The sequence below is a fragment of the Plectropomus leopardus genome, chromosome 23 (genome assembly GCF_008729295.1).
Source record: "Plectropomus leopardus isolate mb chromosome 23, YSFRI_Pleo_2.0, whole genome shotgun sequence".
Taxonomy (NCBI): domain Eukaryota; kingdom Metazoa; phylum Chordata; class Actinopteri; order Perciformes; family Serranidae; genus Plectropomus; species Plectropomus leopardus.
In genome coordinates, this window is record NC_056485.1 from 10,207,922 (window position 1) to 10,225,421 (window position 17,500).

The 17,500-nt window shown below is 39.1% G+C and overlaps 1 protein-coding gene across 6 annotated transcripts in view; it reads left to right on the top strand.

Annotated features, from left to right (window-relative positions):
* The window catches only part of kcnip4a (potassium voltage-gated channel interacting protein 4a), a 134,511-nt gene that overhangs the window by 113,418 nt on the left and 3,593 nt on the right, over window positions 1-17,500 (top strand). For 5 of the 6 annotated variants that reach the window (XM_042511812.1, XM_042511813.1, XM_042511816.1 and 2 more), the window contains 7 exons: window positions 5,021-5,145; window positions 12,296-12,365; window positions 12,882-12,952; window positions 13,608-13,715; window positions 15,272-15,376; window positions 15,463-15,525; window positions 15,611-17,018. In XM_042511812.1, coding sequence (XP_042367746.1) covers window positions 5,021-5,145; window positions 12,296-12,365; window positions 12,882-12,952; window positions 13,608-13,715; window positions 15,272-15,376; window positions 15,463-15,525; window positions 15,611-15,658 — 590 coding nt within the window. In that variant the 3' untranslated portion in view covers window positions 15,659-17,018. The remainder of the gene's footprint in view (window positions 1-5,020; window positions 5,146-12,295; window positions 12,366-12,881; window positions 12,953-13,607; window positions 13,716-15,271; window positions 15,377-15,462; window positions 15,526-15,610; window positions 17,019-17,500) is intronic. The other variant, XM_042511814.1, reaches the window with a different exon arrangement.

Here is a 17,500-nt window from a genome sequence, read left to right on the forward strand (position 1 = left end):
GACATTCAATCTCATTTTCTTGTATAGCTGCAGGCTAAAATGGCTTGGGGAGCTTTGTTACCCAAAGGTGGCTTTGAATTACATTTCTGATGAGCTGCACAGTCAGCTGCAACCTTTCCTTTATATTGTAGCAGCAGGCACCCAACAATCCGCTGAAGTCAGGTCTTTTCTTTCAAGGAAGGCAAAAGTATGGCATGCCTTTATATGTACACACGTAATGTTAGAATCAATAAAATGTTTTGACTCAATTTTTTCTTGATATACTTGATTCTTCAGGACAACAACACCCATTTATGTTCTGTCTTTATCAGCAAAATATTAACCTTTGACCTTTGTGGTTACCAGAGCACAGCACGAGCCGTCCTCTCTACATTATCACACTCAAGCGTCTGATCCATTTTGTCAATAAACTAAAAGGGCAAACATTAATCAGACAGCCATGACTGCATGCTCTTTTCCTGCCTGATTAAGCGCTGTGTCACTCACACTCTGCTTTATTCCACTTTAAAGATTTTCATTGCCTTCATGTTCGTTTAGCTTTTCACCAACAGTCATGCTTTCAGTTCTATTAGCGATGGCACAGATCGTTCGCTCTTTAACTTTGCACTCTAAATCACTTATTGTTCAGGTGCTTAAGAATATACTGAGGTTATCAAACTCACCTTCAGCTTCAAACTAGGGAAGATGTCTTGGTGTGCAAATAAAGCCAGCTTGCTGTCGAGACCAATACCACAAACAAAGGCAACATCTGTCTAGTTAAAGCTCAGCGAGGGCACTCAGACATCTCCTTTCCACTCAGGAGGAAAGGTGTGTGTCAGGCAGGTAACAAGAACAGATGAGAGTTTCACTTTGTGTGTCTTTATCCTCTAAATCTCCAAGTTTTTGTGTCATTTTAGAGGGCAGAGCAATATGAACTGTTCATAAGCTAACAGCATGACTTAACAAAATCAACAGTGGGCTTTTTATAAGATTTGTTGTGCACCAAAATGCCAGTTACTTTATACAAGAGCTGTTGACCATCTGCTCATATGTGCTGTGTTTGATTTGGCACACTGTAATGGGTCAAAAGGCTGCAACCAAATGGGATTTTCACTTTACAACCTTCTGTCAGGGGTCCTTGCCAGCTTGGCAAAAAAGGTGTTTGGCAAGATTTTGAAATTAAAGGAAATCTGACTTAAGGTCAAGTTTGGTTAAACTCTCTTGAACGTTTTGCTGGGCACCTGAGCAGCCAAGTGTTGGATGGCCTGCCATAAAATTTTGTGCAGACATTTAGGGTGGCAAGAGAATGAATTGTAATGACTGACTGTTCCTCTATTGCCACCGGGTTGACATTTATGGTTTTTAGTGTAGAAACTGTTAAATGGATTGCCATGAAATTTGGTACAGTAATTCATACAGCACAGTATAAACTGTAATCTTTTTCTTGATCTGTTAAAGGTACAGTTAAGCTCCAAAATCAAACATCCATATCCATAGAGCACATAGTGCAAAAAAAGAAAAAAAGATTTGAATTCAGTTGTGTTTCATGTAGTCGTTATACGTTTCGATTTTGCAGATGGGTGAGGACATTCCGACTTAACTGACCCAAAACAACCTTGTTGTCATGTACCATTTTTCTCTTGCCCAGTAGTTTTACACTGAGCCATCCTACCACTCACCGCCAATTTTCCACTGGACCTCCATGATGTTGCCTGACCAGGTTGCAGATTTATGTTGCAATTTTCACAGCTTCTGTTAAAAGATGTAATTATTAATACTAGGTCCCTTTATACCCTTTATAGCCCAGGTTTATAATGGCCTCTTACAACTCCCACCCTCCGCCTTCATGTTAGTTTAACTTCTTCTACCTTTGCCATTACTTTTTTTGCTGTTGCTGTGATTGACAAATGGCTCGCTGCACTCGAGAGCTCACCCTAATGCCCACTGCTGCCATCAAACCTCACACTAAATTTTTCAGAATAGCCCAGAGCGGGAGGGGAAATGGGCTTGTGAGCTTTTAGGCAAGACTGTGAACTTATTACTGAATGACTTTCATACTCACAGAGTAGTGCTGCATAGGACATTTGCGTTTTTTGAGTTGTTTGTGTGTATTGTGGTCATCAATTGAAACCTTGGATAGACCACTTTAGTTTATTGATCATGCTGCTTTTGTAAAGCTGATAGGAGGAAAGGTCTTGTTAAGAAGCATGCTTGGCTATGTGTGAAAAGAGTTGACGCCTGAAGAGTTGTCACATTAGACCCTAATGTGAGGTCACAGGCTCCATATCATATTCAGAACCTGGCTTTTACACTGATGACCTACAGTGTGCTAAGGGACTTGTTAATAAGTAATGTAACCCAGTGAACTACTTGCTCGTGACTTGCAGCAATGCTATAATGAGGCAGCATTGAACTTGTGCTGCCACTGTATATGTTTACACAGAGAAACAAACAAGAAGCAAAAAAGGAAATTCCTTCTGCACTTTTCATCTAACTGCATTAGCATTTTGCCTGAAGCACCTCTGTGCTTACTGTATCTACAGATACACAGTCTCTAGCATAGCTGTCATAAGAGTCCACAGCCATGCTACATAGCAGCCAAATAGAGTGGTTATTTTGCCACCAACAGTCAGGATTGCCCTGGTTCCCTTGACAGAAAGCCAATAGCAATTTTGCATTGGATTTAGGATTAATGCAGGAAATAAGTTCCATCACAAGCAAAAGTTATCCAGGGTTACCCCGAATATTTGTTTATTTGAGGCAACCCACCACAATTAAAACATCTGCTGCCACGAATAGATTTTCTACTGTTAGAGCTGTACCGTTCATTAGGAGCGCTGTTGAAACATATACTGTTCAGTTACTAATTGCATCACTCTGTCAGAGCATACTCTTGCCACAGATGGAGAGGCAGAACATCAGGCGCATTCCAAGTGAAATGATTCTGTTGGGTTTAAAAGTTTGTGTTCACTTGTAGCAGCTGCACCGCTCCTCCATTCATTTGATCTGATCAAACCAGCTGTGAATGGATCAAAATATTAATACAATATACAATACAATATTATGATGATATGTAAGTCATGATTCAATACTATTGAGTTTTTAAATATTTAGCATTATGCTGCAGATTGCAAGAACATATATGTCATTATATTAAAATTTATTACTGTCTTTTTCCACTGAAAATTAAGTCCCCAAAAGAAAATTTGGTCAACATCTGGTTAACCTAATAAGACAAAGTTAACAGTCTGCTAATCTTTGTTAATCTACTAACCACAACATTTATTTCAGGCATCTAACCAAACCCCCATTCAAAAAAAAGCAAACAAACAAGCAAAAAAACACTGAATTTAAAGACACGGGAAATGGAAGTGATACAAAGCTGACTCATTTCTGGATTTTAGGACTCATTCCTGCAACACTCCATATCACCTTCCCACTTTTTTTGTACTTTTGCATAAATGCAAAAATAACAGCAAAGTAATTACTATAGGTTAGAGTACGCCACAGATATTGTTAAAATTCATGTTAATTTCAAACCAGTTGTTTGTGCTTGTGTTCGGATTTCTGTTCTTATTAAATTTACTTACCATAGGTCATAGCTCATTATATGATAATTACAATCATTTTCAAGTCTGACCTCTTCAAGAACACATCTCTTGCTGCCTTCTGAGGCTGCAGCTTTAATCTAATAAAAGCTCAAATACGTTGTTGTTGTCCTGAAGAACCAACCACACGGCAGACCTACGTATGTCTATATGAACTTTTGCCTCTTGCATGTCCAATTTCCCAGAATGTACTGAGGCTGTTAGTTGTCTGGGTAACCGTTAGACCTAACGTTGTATTTCCCAGATTACCCTCAGGTCGTCCACAAGCGCGGAGTGAGAGCTCGACTCATGAGGCTCTTTCCATGCTCCACAGCCAAAAAGCCATCCTCCAGTAATCAAAGCAAGTGGCTCTTCCAAGGCTTTCTTTCTGTTTGTGATAATTTTTTGTTGTTGTCTAAGACGCTTTTCCTTTCTTTGACTTTTCTTAGTATGGTGTGCACACACTCAGTAAAAGCTTTAGTCACACATGATTGTTCGAGCTGGAGTTGAGCAACAACATGCATTTTTAGTCTTGTGTCTCAGTCGTTCACAAAGGTTATTTTGGTTTTAAAATTGCATCGTTAAGAGGAATACCTGTTGAATGTGTGATTTGATATATTTTCAAATTTGAATGTAAAATGTTCTTTATTTTCGACATGCATTTTGTCACAACTGAAAAAAAATCATCAAACTCACACAGTGAACACACAAACAGGTTGTCTGATGTAAAACAAGAAAAAAAGAAAGAAAAAAATGCAACTAATTAGCTGATGAGAATGAGATCAAGGAGCTACTTTCTTTCTTTCTAATAAATTAGTGAACATCATCTGTGAATAAGGAGCATTAGTTCCATAGCAGCGGGTTAATTGTGGTCTCTTAGAAGACGTGGCCTTTTGGCTGTGGGCCACAACAGTACCCTTGAAGCTAATGAGGCATTTAGACACTGTGTCACACTTCAGGTATACGAGGGGCCCGGCGCCAACAAGACAAGTCAAACACTGTGCTGCGAGGACAGTGCGGTCAGTGACAGGACCCAGACAGCATCTGCCATCATTACAGGCCCATTAAAAAGTTTCACAGGGTTCATGAAGAGGCTCCCTGCCATGAGGACTTTGTTCTGAGGCCTCAATAGCACTAATTACCTCTGCTGTCGTATTTGGTGTAGAGGAAGAAAAGGGCATTTCATTTTTTTGCAAACAAAAGGACTTCATATAAAGGGCAGAAAATAGGTGTCTGAATGGAGTCAATTCAATGGATCTTCTTTGTTGTCAAGGTTATTGAATTTGTGTCCATTTCATGCCCAAATGTGACATTTTGGATAGAGAAGTTTCAAAAATAATTTGCTTATTTGTTAGCTGATATTTGGACGTGTGATGGGATATGTCAAATTCTAGCTTCAGTCATGCTTCTGTGCACAGCATCTGTTTACATCTGACCTTCCTCCTCCTCTCCAGACAGCGTTGAAGATGAGCTTGAACTATCTACAGTCCGCCATCGCCCAGAGGGCCTGGAACAGCTCGAAGCCCAGACACGGTTCTCCCGCAAGGAGCTGCAGATCCTGTACCGCGGCTTCAAGAATGTAAGTGATGGGACCACAATGAAGCCTCGGCATCATACATAATGTACAGCTCAGTTGGCTTTGTTCTCTCTTGGACATCGCTCTTTCTTTGACATCAAAAAACATGTTTTTCCTTTGATTTGATTTGATTTATTCTTTCTATAACTTTCTTTGGTTGACAGGAAGCTCGGACAGCTCCATGTCCTTACAGATGTCTTCATTATTTGGTATTCACTGGAACAGCACTAGAATAATAATCTGATTAATGCTATTTTACTGAATCGTCCATATCTTGCACTAAATGTTATCATGTCCACTTGTGCTTACCACCGAAAATTTAATTTTCCGTACGTTGTCACCGTGCCAAGAATAATTAGGTCATATCTCCAACACGTTGTGGAAGATTACTGATGAGTAATCAGGTCAAAGTCCTCCAGAGCAGCCCATATAAAACCACCTCACTTCATTGTCACCTCTAGTGTGAGGCGTAATGAGATGACCCAGAATTAACTCAACCCAAATTGTCTGGCGATGAAAGAGAGGAGGAAAAGTGAGAGTTCTGTGACAAAGGAAATCCCATGGAGCTTCAGTTTCCTGTTGAGCCTGCACTCTGCTCCAGCCAAGTCCCTGTAAAGCCTGCCCATTAGTCCACTTCCACTTGAGACAGAGTAAGAGGTAAGAAGTGTACTAATGAGGCCTTTAATTTGTGCCGCACAGACTGCCTGACTTCCTCTAACAGCAAGGGACAGAATCTTGCATATGTTTATGGACACCATCATTGGTTTTCTTACTGTAGCATTTATTTTTAGCCATTCTAGTGGCATTGCTCGAGGGATGGCAACATCAGCTGATCAGCGAATTCCACACTTTGAGGCCAACCTGATATAGCATAACAATGAAGAGTTTGTCTTATATGTTCATTTGAACAAATGCCTACAAAATTGATGACATTCCCATCAACCTCAGCAGTACTTTGTGTTTAGTGCTTACTAGGAAATGTTAGCAAGACTCCATTGACAAAATCAGTAATTTTACCTCACTCAAAACTAAAGCTGCTTGTCTATTGTTGCCTCGATTAGTTAGTTAGTGTTATTGTGTGACTTTGGTGGATCCAAACTAACCCTTTTGAACAACAAAGTCACATAACAGCACAAACAAACTAACCGACTGACGTAGTGATAAACCAGCAGCTGTTTGGGAAATACTGAGCAATATGACATACAACGTATAACATATAGCATAAATGAGACTTGGATTATACTGCAAAAGGTGTGTAAGAGTTTGCAAACAGATGTTGATATAGCTTTGCTGTTGTTACAATCAGTTGCCTATGACTTCAATTCCTCAAGATTTTTCTCTGTTTTTTCATTATTTGTTTTATGGAGGCATGCAAAAATGCATATGTTTTTTTAACAAAATTACAAAATTAATAACCGCAAGTGAATAACTGATATACCAGAAGTTTGGGGGATGAAGCAGTCCGTACAGAGACTGCTGTAGATTTATTTATTAACTGTTAATTTGTACTGAGGACAAATCTTTTCATTTTTATTCAGAGTTCATAACTGCTGTCGGATGTTGTTGCGGCAGGAGTCCAAACTCAACCAAGACAAAAAGGCATGGCACTTATAATGCAGCCATTAAACAGCTTTTGTCTACAACCAAGTCCAAAGTGTTGCTCATTTTTTAACGGCCAGGGTCAAACAGCTCATCTTTGTCTTGCCCCAACCCGGTGACATTGGCAGAGCTTTTAAGGCCAGCCAGACTAATAGAAGCTGGCATGGTTCCCATGATGAGAAATCTGGCCCTTTGTCCTTGTTATCCAGGGTTATACAGAAAATCAAGTGCCTGCGGGTGGCAGGATGAGGTCATTTGTCTTAACAACAAACTCTACGAGTCAGTCACTTGTAGCACAGATGGTCAAAGTGGAGCTTTGTCTTTGATTCAGCAATATGTCTAACAGAGACCAAAACAAGATCTCCAGCTCTGGATCTTGCTCTTAAGGTAGAATTCAAGCAAAGGTCACCTTAAAGGTATGAGAGCAGCCATTGTTTCATAAATCCTTTGACCGCAGACCACAGGAAATAACACAATATTGTCCTCATGTCTGGTTAAATCTGCTGGGCTTTCACAGTTCACAGTCCGGGGCACTGCCTCAAGCTTTAGATTAAGATCTCACAGTTTCCATCAGCGATGATGCCTCTGTTCACACATTTATTTCATTCCCCCCTCCGTTTATTGGCACATCGCTTCACGAGTCTCAGAGAAGAATTTCATGCATGGCCAGTTTTTCATTTCACAAATTGTATTTGTGATTTTATTATCATGGATGAGCTAATTTAACAAGGATATCAAATGAATACAAATACATTTTCTGACCTGTCGCTCCATCTAATGAGATTGGCACTGAATAATGTATACGGTGGAACGACATGCAAAGGCAACTGGAAGATTCTCTGATTTGTTATCTTACTACACAGCATAGTACTTATTCCAGTCCCTCTTTGCCCTTCACTTTTAATTTCGAGGCAAACATACAGATATGAAAAACTCCAATAAAAAAGAGAGAAAGAGAGATAGATACAGAAAAATAGTTTAATTTGATATAAATAAATTTCATTAATATCCATTTATACTAAGATGCTTAACTAAATTCCTAAAATTATGAATGAAAAAAATATCATAATATAATTATATTATGTCCTTAATGGGGTAATTTAGTCATCTGTCAGTGCCTCAGTGATGCAGAGAAAAATTCATTAAAAGAAAACTCAATATTAATGACTCATATAAAGAAGTGTGTGTGAATGAGGTCCTGACTTTTAGCTTAGCGATTTATCCGCGTTCATCCTGGCAGGACCTGAAGAAGTTCAAGCTTCAAGTAAGTGTAACTATTTTACTGAACTTTAGATTGAATTGCAGGAGCACTGTGTTGTACGTGATGATAACTAGATAACACACTGGCTTTATTCTCGATCGGAGAACTGCCTCCCTCATCGCCTGTGTCATGATGAGGCTGAAAAGACGAGATAAAATACACTTGGATGAATTGTGCTGTCAGTGTCAGACGCGGTTCAACAATCACAAAGTTTTACTGACCTTTAATTTTTGTCATGTTTGTGAGGAAGAGTTAGCAAGGTTAGAAGAAGCTGACTTGGAACACAGCCATTTGTATATTACTGTCCCGCTTAATCAGTGTGTTATTAGTGTTGACAGATGTAATTACCCATCTGTGTGCAGACACACACACAGGCTTACGCAGATGTGAAATTACATGTTTGAAAAATCTCCCCCTCCTCACTTTAAGTACTTAATTACATGACATTTCCTTGCACTTCCTCAACAGAAGTCTGACTGTTGACAAGCCATTCAATGCAGTGTTGTAGAACATAAACAATGCTCCAATTAACAGAAGCTCTGCTAAACAACAAAGGAATACTGTCTGTGTCAAATGTACAAAGATGCTGTGGAGCAACTTTGCTTTTAGAGTGGATATGTTTGATGTTCAAGGTTTTCTCCCAAGGCAGAACATCTTTGCTGTGTAATAGTAAACTGAGAAAATTTGGCGGAATACTTTGACTCATTTTCTTGTCAAGAGTTAGATGAGAAGATTGATACCACTGTCATATCTTTCTGTTAAAAGGAAGCTACAGCCAGGAGAAGGTTAGCTTAGCATAAAGCAAAGACTCCAAGGAGTCACTGCACCCTTAAAAGATGTTTTCACTTTTTTGCACAGTATTAATTCCCCAAAAGGCTAAATCAAGAATTTCATCTTGTATAGTTTTCTCCATTCATGCCACAATATGAGGATGTTGCTATGACGAAGCCAGCGCATGTAGATGCAGCAGCCAGTAACTCCTCAAATTCTTGCTACTTTTTTACTATATTTTTCTAGTTTTTCAACTTTATGGGCCTTTCTGCTGAGGCACAACTTTTCTATGACAGAGAAGCACTTATCAACATCAGAAAAATTTGTGTGGAGTTTGGACTGAATGCAGCACACTGTGAGAGGATCCCCACCAATAGTATACAGTACACCAACAGCGGCTTCTCAGACCCGAGGGGAGAAACCAATCTGAAAGAGAGGGAGGACAGCCAGCATCAGGGCGAGGCTGACCCAACTTTGATTGAGAGCTGTTCTTATACCAAGCGGTCTTCTGTCTACTTTCCGGTTGCAGGAGAATAAAATGGATGAGATGCAATTGAGGCTCACTCAACAATGGGAAATCAGAGACTGCTCTGCACACATCTTCATAGAGATATGGTTAAACCCTAACATCCCAGATCAAGCTGTTGCACTGCATGGGCGACCTTGATGACCACGATGCAAAATTCAAAAATGCACTGCAGGAATTGTATAATGCCATCAGCAGCAACATGCCCAAGCAACCAGATGGAATCTTCATAGTCGCTGGTGATTTTAATTAACTTGTCCTTCAACTACAAAGATGTGGCAGGATCAAGGACAAATTGTAATTTCATTTTTTAAACTTTGTTAAAAAAAATGACTACTAAATCTACCTTGTGCCTTGTATAAAATAGTTTTCCACATGCTGCATTATTTGGATTTATGCGCTGGTTCTTTGTAAAAAGAATCACACACTCCACAAACTCTCAGACTTCATTAAAGCAGGTCACAGACTTGCCAAACTACAATATGGAGACAGACTTGTGCTCATTCTGTCTCTCTGGCTTCCCCTAAATTCTTGACCTCACCTCACCCCACAAGATATGTAACTGGGTCTGTGAGACAACAGAACAAGGGTGTCAGGGGATTCATGCAGACAACCTCGCAGCATCCTCTTTGCTTGAAACACAAGGGACCCGTTTGAAGCGAGACAACAAGGATTCATCTTTATATTTTCAGCCCCATAGTTCTGTTTCCTGACGTGGCTGATCAAACATGGTCACAGGAAGGAGGAAACCCAGTTTGCCCTGTTATTCTTACGAGGTTGTTCACACTGAGAAAATCATTTCTCTCTCACATACCATATTCCTGTAGAGAAATGGAGGAAATAAGTGGCTGTAGCAAACTCTCTCGACTTATGTTTCTCCAACAAAATTTTGAATCTAAATGTTTGGATTAAGGTGTACAAAAGAATTATTCACAACTTCATTATTTTCTAGCTGTTTGATTTCAGCTGAATCTGTATTAGTGTGGAGTTCATGTTATTGTATCCACCCAATATATAGGTTGTTCCTTTGATTTGCTATTTTCTCATCCAGAAAACCTCAAACCACATGTGCCTCCTACTTTAGAAATTGTCTCTATAGATGGAACATTTACTCTGTTCCAAAGATTCATATCCTGCCAGAGTGCGCAGTGTTCAGCCTCACCAAACAGAAATTGAACCTGCAAAACTAGCTGTCTTTATCCCCACGCTGCTCTGAGCAAGGTCAGCCACCACATCTTTGGTTGGCCCTTTTCTTTAAAAAGAGACAAAAGCATCCTCCTTGAGGATGTTACGTAAGAGTATTCAGTCTTTTTCACTGAATGCTACCAGACAAGCACAGGTGGGTGACTATGAATGGCTGTGGATAAGATATTTTTTGAGGCTTGGATGGGATTGCAGTTTGAATTCCACCAAATTTAACAGAAGAAAAATTAAATGACTTATCTTTAATAGAATAAAATGTGGCCCTAAAAGCATCTACCCTCAATAGTCAGTCAAAAAATGAACTGGCAACAAATTTTTTTATCTGAGTGACTTAACATCCTCTCTGGATGATAATTTCAGGTGTGTTTCACCCAGCTGTGACGGTGTACTTGACACACTGCCAGAGTACACTTCTGCATCTCTGATGCAATGTAACAAGTTCAGCTTTGCTTGGGTCCAGACCTTGAAATTGTCCCACTCCACCAAGTTGTCTGGCATCATGACATGAAACAGCAGTTTCTCAGTTATGGACCACTGCATGAATGAGTCCTAAAACCAAGAAATTAGTTAACATTTTTGCACTACTGGTTCCCTCGACTTAGTCAGTGGGTTTCTTCAAGTGGTTTTTGGTTAGATCCCTGAAGTTTAAGAGATGTTCACATTTGCCTCTATGCCATCAAGTAAATAACGCACTTGTGAAGTTCGAAGCATTCAAGTATTTCAAAAATGGCAGTTGCTAACAAGTGCCTAAGTGAGACTACGCAACGTCATCACGCCTAACACAGCTTTACAGCCTTATTATGGTGGTGAAGTTAAGTCATGTTAACGTAGTGTAGTTTGTTTGTAGGCTAACATTAGCTTATTTTCAGCAATAATCCAAAATCCAATTGAAAAATTCTGTTTTTGCTGATGGAATCAGGGCAGTGCTAACTTTCCTGTTGGCCAACAAAAAACATCATCCCCAATGCACTCTATAGACAAGATAGTCGCTGCTATCAAGGTTGTTCTAAATCGATATGTCTTTACATGGCATCAAAGCTTGTTTTTACTACCCTTTGCTTCACTCTTAAAACCCCAGTAAAATCAGTACGTCTCCATGGCTGCGCATCATTGCAGACTAAAACTGACTGGTGATTGGTGAATGATTGGTTTTTCAGAATAGGTTAGAGTGAACCATAAACTTTAATAATTCTTTAGACAACAAACCAAAGATGGCACCTATTCATTCCTATATAGTTGCTCCCCTGGTGCAAACCGCAAAAAAGTTTCCAGCTTCCAGGTTTCCTTCCACAGTATATGGCCCAGAGTGTAATGAGTTGACACTTTTCAAGGATCTTCAGCTGCTCTTAAGTTGCTTGTTAAATATTAAATATTGTCATCAAGTAAGTCATTTTACTATGGTAATGTTTTGCCATGTTGGAAAGCTGCCTTTGGTTTAGAAAGGCTCCTAAAATCTCCTTTAGAAGTACTTTAAGGCATATAAAAATAATTTCTCAGATATGGTTAAAATGACAATAAATGTAAAAAATGACAAAAATCAAAAAGATAGACTTTTCCCCTCTTATTGAAAAATGTATAATGTATGAATACTCAATAACTGCTCATTTTAAAAGTTTAACCGCTGGATGCAAGATATCTCCTTCAAAACTGAGAATGCACTTTTCAGTGAAGTATGCTCACTTGAGGTTTCAAGTCTCAGTCACACACCCAGATTTTATGAAAGGACTCTTATATAGAATAGAGTCCTTAATGTAGATGCTAAATGACCTATGTGATTTTTTTTTGTCTTCCAGGAATGCCCCAGTGGAGTCGTCAATGAAGAAACTTTTAAAGACATCTACGCTCAGTTCTTCCCACAAGGAGGTTCGTGTCTGCTTTGTTTTTTGCAGCTTGTGTCGCTGTGTCTTATCTCCCCAGTGTGCTGGACCGACACAAATTGCCTTTCACTCATGTTGAGAAAAATTGCACCCGAGTACTTTAAGTTAAACCTCCATCCAAGAAAAAGTGACGGAGAGAGAAGGAGAAAGTCATTTGTTTGTATATATGCATGCTGCCGTTGCTCAGTTTGCTCTCATCATTATGCAAAGATTCTACCCGAGGAACAAGAGAGAAAACATTAGGAGGCTTTGATATATCTGTTCAGAGAGAAGAAAGGCAGACCAGTACATATAATGGCTCACCACACAGGAAACAATGATACAACTCTTAGCTCTGAGCAGGAAAAAATGCATTCTGATTCTTTGAAGTTGTCTAAAAAAGCTACAGCACTTCACTTTGAACCATTTTCTTGTTTGCAGTTGATGTTTCTGCTGGTGCTGATTAAGCTTTAATCACGGCAGATGGTTTTTTATTTTATGCGTATGTTTGTTCTCTCCATAGATGCTTCAACATACGCGCATTTCCTGTTCAATGCATTTGACACAGATCACAATGGCTCTGTGAGTTTTGAGGTAAGAAAAGTATCACTGCATTTCTGCTCCTAACCTAAAATAAATCTGTCCTTTATATCAATGACTGGTACTCTGTATGTGTCAGGAATTTAAGCTACAATATATCCAAAGAAATAAGCTCTGTCCACTGAAATCACATACCAAACTTCATAAAAGTTTCGACACTGTGAACCCCTAAGGCTTTACACTGGGGCATTACGTAACCTGCAACCCCAATCATTTTAAAGTAGCCCCTTCAAGTCTACTCGAGATGCTATCAGAATGTGATTAATATTTATGAAGGGCATATATTTGCTTATTAGGACAGAAACGCTGTCATTATGCCAAACCAGAGCTAATGTGCAGTCCTTTCAGCTCTAAAGTACGGGGATTCCCAGAGGGCCGCCACAGATTACCAGGCAGTTAATAACTTGAATAACGAGGTATTTTTGATTGATAGCGTATGCACTTTTGCTGTTTCATCATTTGCTTCTGATTAATACCTGACATAATATCCTTCCAGAAATTATGTGTAAAATCAGATGAAATGCTACACTGAATTTTGTTACTGTATGTTTTTGTTTATGTCATAGGTTTTTGAGTAATTGTTTACAAATGCAAGTTCTTACATTTGTATATTTTATACAGTTCTCAGTGAATCTTGTTTTCACTGTAGGATTTTGTTATGGGCCTTTCTATCCTCCTGCGAGGCACAATCCAGGAGAAGCTCAACTGGGCTTTCAACCTGTATGATATCAATAAAGATGGCTATATCACTAAAGAGGTATGTCCCTTTAAACAGTGTCAACTGTGAATCGCTGATATATCCGAATAGCGACCTTTTTGTTTGGAGTCGATTTCAAGAGTTTTTGTCAAAGGGTCCGATCACATCAGCATCTTGGATTTTTGGAGACAGAAGTGACCTTATTTGGATGAGAGGGTAGAGCTGTTGAGGAGTGAGAGGCAGATCTGACTCATAGCCCAAGGTGACACCTCACAGACTGCCAGTCACTCAAAATGACCACTCCCTCATTTATATATAACTTTAAGCCTAAAAAAATTATTGTTAATTAATGGTGCGATTGTATAAAAATTCACCCCCAACACAATTGTCATGAATAGGGAAATAAGCTATGTAGAACAAAAGTGTTTTGTTTACCAGGCTGTAAACTCACTTTTGGAGCCAGCCTCATGTGGCCATTAGCAGAACAGTTTTTGGCACTTCCACGCTGGCTTCATTTTTTAGCCTCAAAGGTTGCTGCTTGCACAGTGACAGTGCTTACATGTTGATGTTTAACAGGTGCCGACATGAGCTTATCAGCACTAAACACAAATTACAGATTGGCGGCATTGTCATAAGTTTTGCAGGTATTGGTATTGGCACCTCGGGATGAATTGTATTGTAATACAATTCATCCTGAGGTGGACCTGAATGTCAGTAACAAATTTAATAGAAATCCATCCAATAGCTGTGAAGAAGTTTTACTCAAAACAACCAAGGTGCTAGAAGAAATGTTATTAGAAAAAAGTCATTAGGATTCAGCGTCTTTGAATCATGGATGTTTGTGCAAAATTTCATGGCAATACATCAAATAGTCGTTGATATATTTTAGTCTGGATGTAAGTTTTGGACTGGCCAATTGTAATTACTATTCCTTGCCTGAGGATGAAGTGACATTGAAACAGTGTCCCTGTTACTCTGGATAATCCACAAACCCAACTCCCTCAGAGAAACTGACCGCTCCCCCAAGAACTGCATGTCTTCAAGGGCATTTTTTTTTCCGTTTGCATTTGCATCATCAATAGGAGCACTGAAGTGTAATACAGTAGACAGCAGTTGGTAGAGAAATGGCACTTTTGCTTTGACGAGTACAAATTACATTGTAATTCTACCATTGAATTTTATTCAGTCAGTCCATTTGTCCATTATTTTTGTCTCACTAATGTGCTGAGAAAGTGCTCTGAAATAGGAACAAAAAAATCCCTTAAGAAGGCATTCAAAGAACTGTGATCATTCCTAGTTCTTACAGTGCTGACATAATGAAAAGGGGGGTTCCTAAAACTATGAAAAAGTTCCTCTAGTCCAAAAACGCCTGATGAGCAGTTTTTATTGAATAATTCTGTTTTATTGGATAAGCCAGAGTAAAAGGGACATTTTCTTTCTTCGTTTACCAAATGTCATTCTTAAATCTTTAAACACCACAAATGAAAATCCACTCACCTGAATAATATTGGTGTCACAGCAAAAATCTCTATTGTACAAAATCGCAGGTCATTAAGGGGAATTGAGGAACACCTTTCTTTTTAATTTGGGTGATTTGACTCTCTTCTGTCTCGTAGGAAATGCTGGACATCATGAAGGCCATCTACGACATGATGGGAAAATGCACATATCCTGTCCTCAAAGAGGAGACGCCTCGTCAGCATGTAGAAGTATTCTTTCAGGCAAGTGTGTCGTTGGCAGTGCTCACTGCACTCTTAATGCCAGTCACATCACAGAGGCTGTTCTTCATCTTTTTTTTCTCTAACAGAAGATGGATAAGAACAAAGACGGAGTGGTAACCATCGACGAGTTTATCGACTGCTGCCAAAATGTAAGCTGGATATCCCGACACATCTCTTTCTCTACTGCTGGCACACTCGCGTTTTCTCATTACATTGTTTTCTTTTTGTGCCCAGGATGAAAACATCATGCGATCAATGCACCTCTTTGAAAATGTTCTTTAACTTATGGCTCATAGCGGAGGCTTTGGAAGAGGACATCATCTTTAGCTTGGCCCAATAACTGACTTGGACTCATACTGTGTACAGTGTGCTATGCAGACTTTTGATCATAGATAGAAATATTGTTCATTACTGTGGGCCACAAGTAGGAGTAGGCAATATGGTGCGAACACTCTGGAATGCCTTTTGAACATTTTGTTGAATAAATTGTAGAACTTTATTACAGAAAACAAAAAAATGAATAGAAAATTCAAGGTTGATTTCCACCATTTGTCTCTGGAGTGTCTTTCTATTTGACGAACGCCGAGTTCTGCAAACTGCATTAGCCTCCAACATAATAAACACACAGGGAATTTGTGATGAAGAGGTTTAGTCAGGATGCTTCTATCTCTGTTGCAGCCTTGAAATGTTTTATTTACTGCCAAGTGAAATCACTGTGACTTTTTACAGCGTCAAAAACAAATATCTGAGATAACTTCACACCCCTCCCTGTTTTTACATTCCAAACTCAATTCCAGAGTGTTCTTACCCCCCTGAACTTAGTTAACCATTGTGGTCTGTCTTTTTGCTCTTTCAAGGAAGCATTTAGAGAAAAAAAAAACACATTTTAAACTGTATATAATATAGATAAAGCATTAGATAACAACTCTGTGAGAAACTTTTCAACTTCGTGTTTACTTGCCAACTAGAAGGAGACAACACAAGGATTGTATTGATGTCAAAATCGGACCATACTCTCGATGGTTTGTCTACAGAAGCACACAGGTAGCTATATTTACCATGAGTATAACATTAGATATCTTTTATCATAAGATAAATGCTGCTTTCGGTGTTTTTCGTTTAACCCTATGTACTCCCTGTAAAGTAAATCATCTATCAGTATGTTTTTATTTTTGTTTTCAAAGCACTGTTTACACTTTGAGCAGTGTTTGCGGTTATTTATATGGTATCATGGTCATTGTACAAAAGGTTGTCGGTTGTACAGTATTAAATGAAAGTTTGCTCTCGGGTGAATTTCAGGTCTTAAGATTTGTTCATAGAATTCACTGTTTTTACCAGAAAAGGAAGTGGGGTTTAGCTGTTGATACAAACACTGTAACTTTGTTTTATACTTGTCATTTTTTGGGTTGTCAGCTAATTTGCTTCCTGCTGTTTCCCTCCTCCTTCCCCCTCGTCCTCCTGTGGGCCAGAGCCCAGCTGCCCGCACCTATCAGCCTGATTGGTTCCTGCTGTCTTTGATTAAAGCATTGCTTGGCCCCATATGTGAGCAAACACAAGGCATGCTGAGTAGAAGTCTCACTTATCGACTGCCTGTTGCTGGTTGGAAACTACTGGATCACTGAGAGAAGTGTCTGAACATTATGTGAGTAAGTTACTAACTGTTTCAGTCTGACTTTTTCCTCTCCTCTTTTTCTTTTTTCACAATGACTTGTATTTTGGATACAGGAAGTATCTGTCAAACCAGCCGGAAATCTGACATATGCTTGAGATTTGGTTGATTTTAGGTAAATACTTTGCAGCATTTGACGGTTTGCCATGTTGTTTTTCATTCAGATTATGTCACTACACTGTATAGTCACAAACGTAAACATTCTCAGTGAGGCATGTTAGTTTAGTAAAGAAAATGGCACATTTTTCTCAGTTGTGTTTATTTTTCCAGTGTTATTGGAGATAATGTGTATATTTCCATCAAGAATTTGCCATTTTTTTCCTTGATCTGTGTTTGCGTGCCTTACTAAAAAAAGTTTCTGTTTGATTGACAACTTTCATTCTCTAAAATAAGATTATGAAATGTAACTGATAAAACTGATAAAATGGGGGGGGCGGGATTGCGAGAGTACCCAC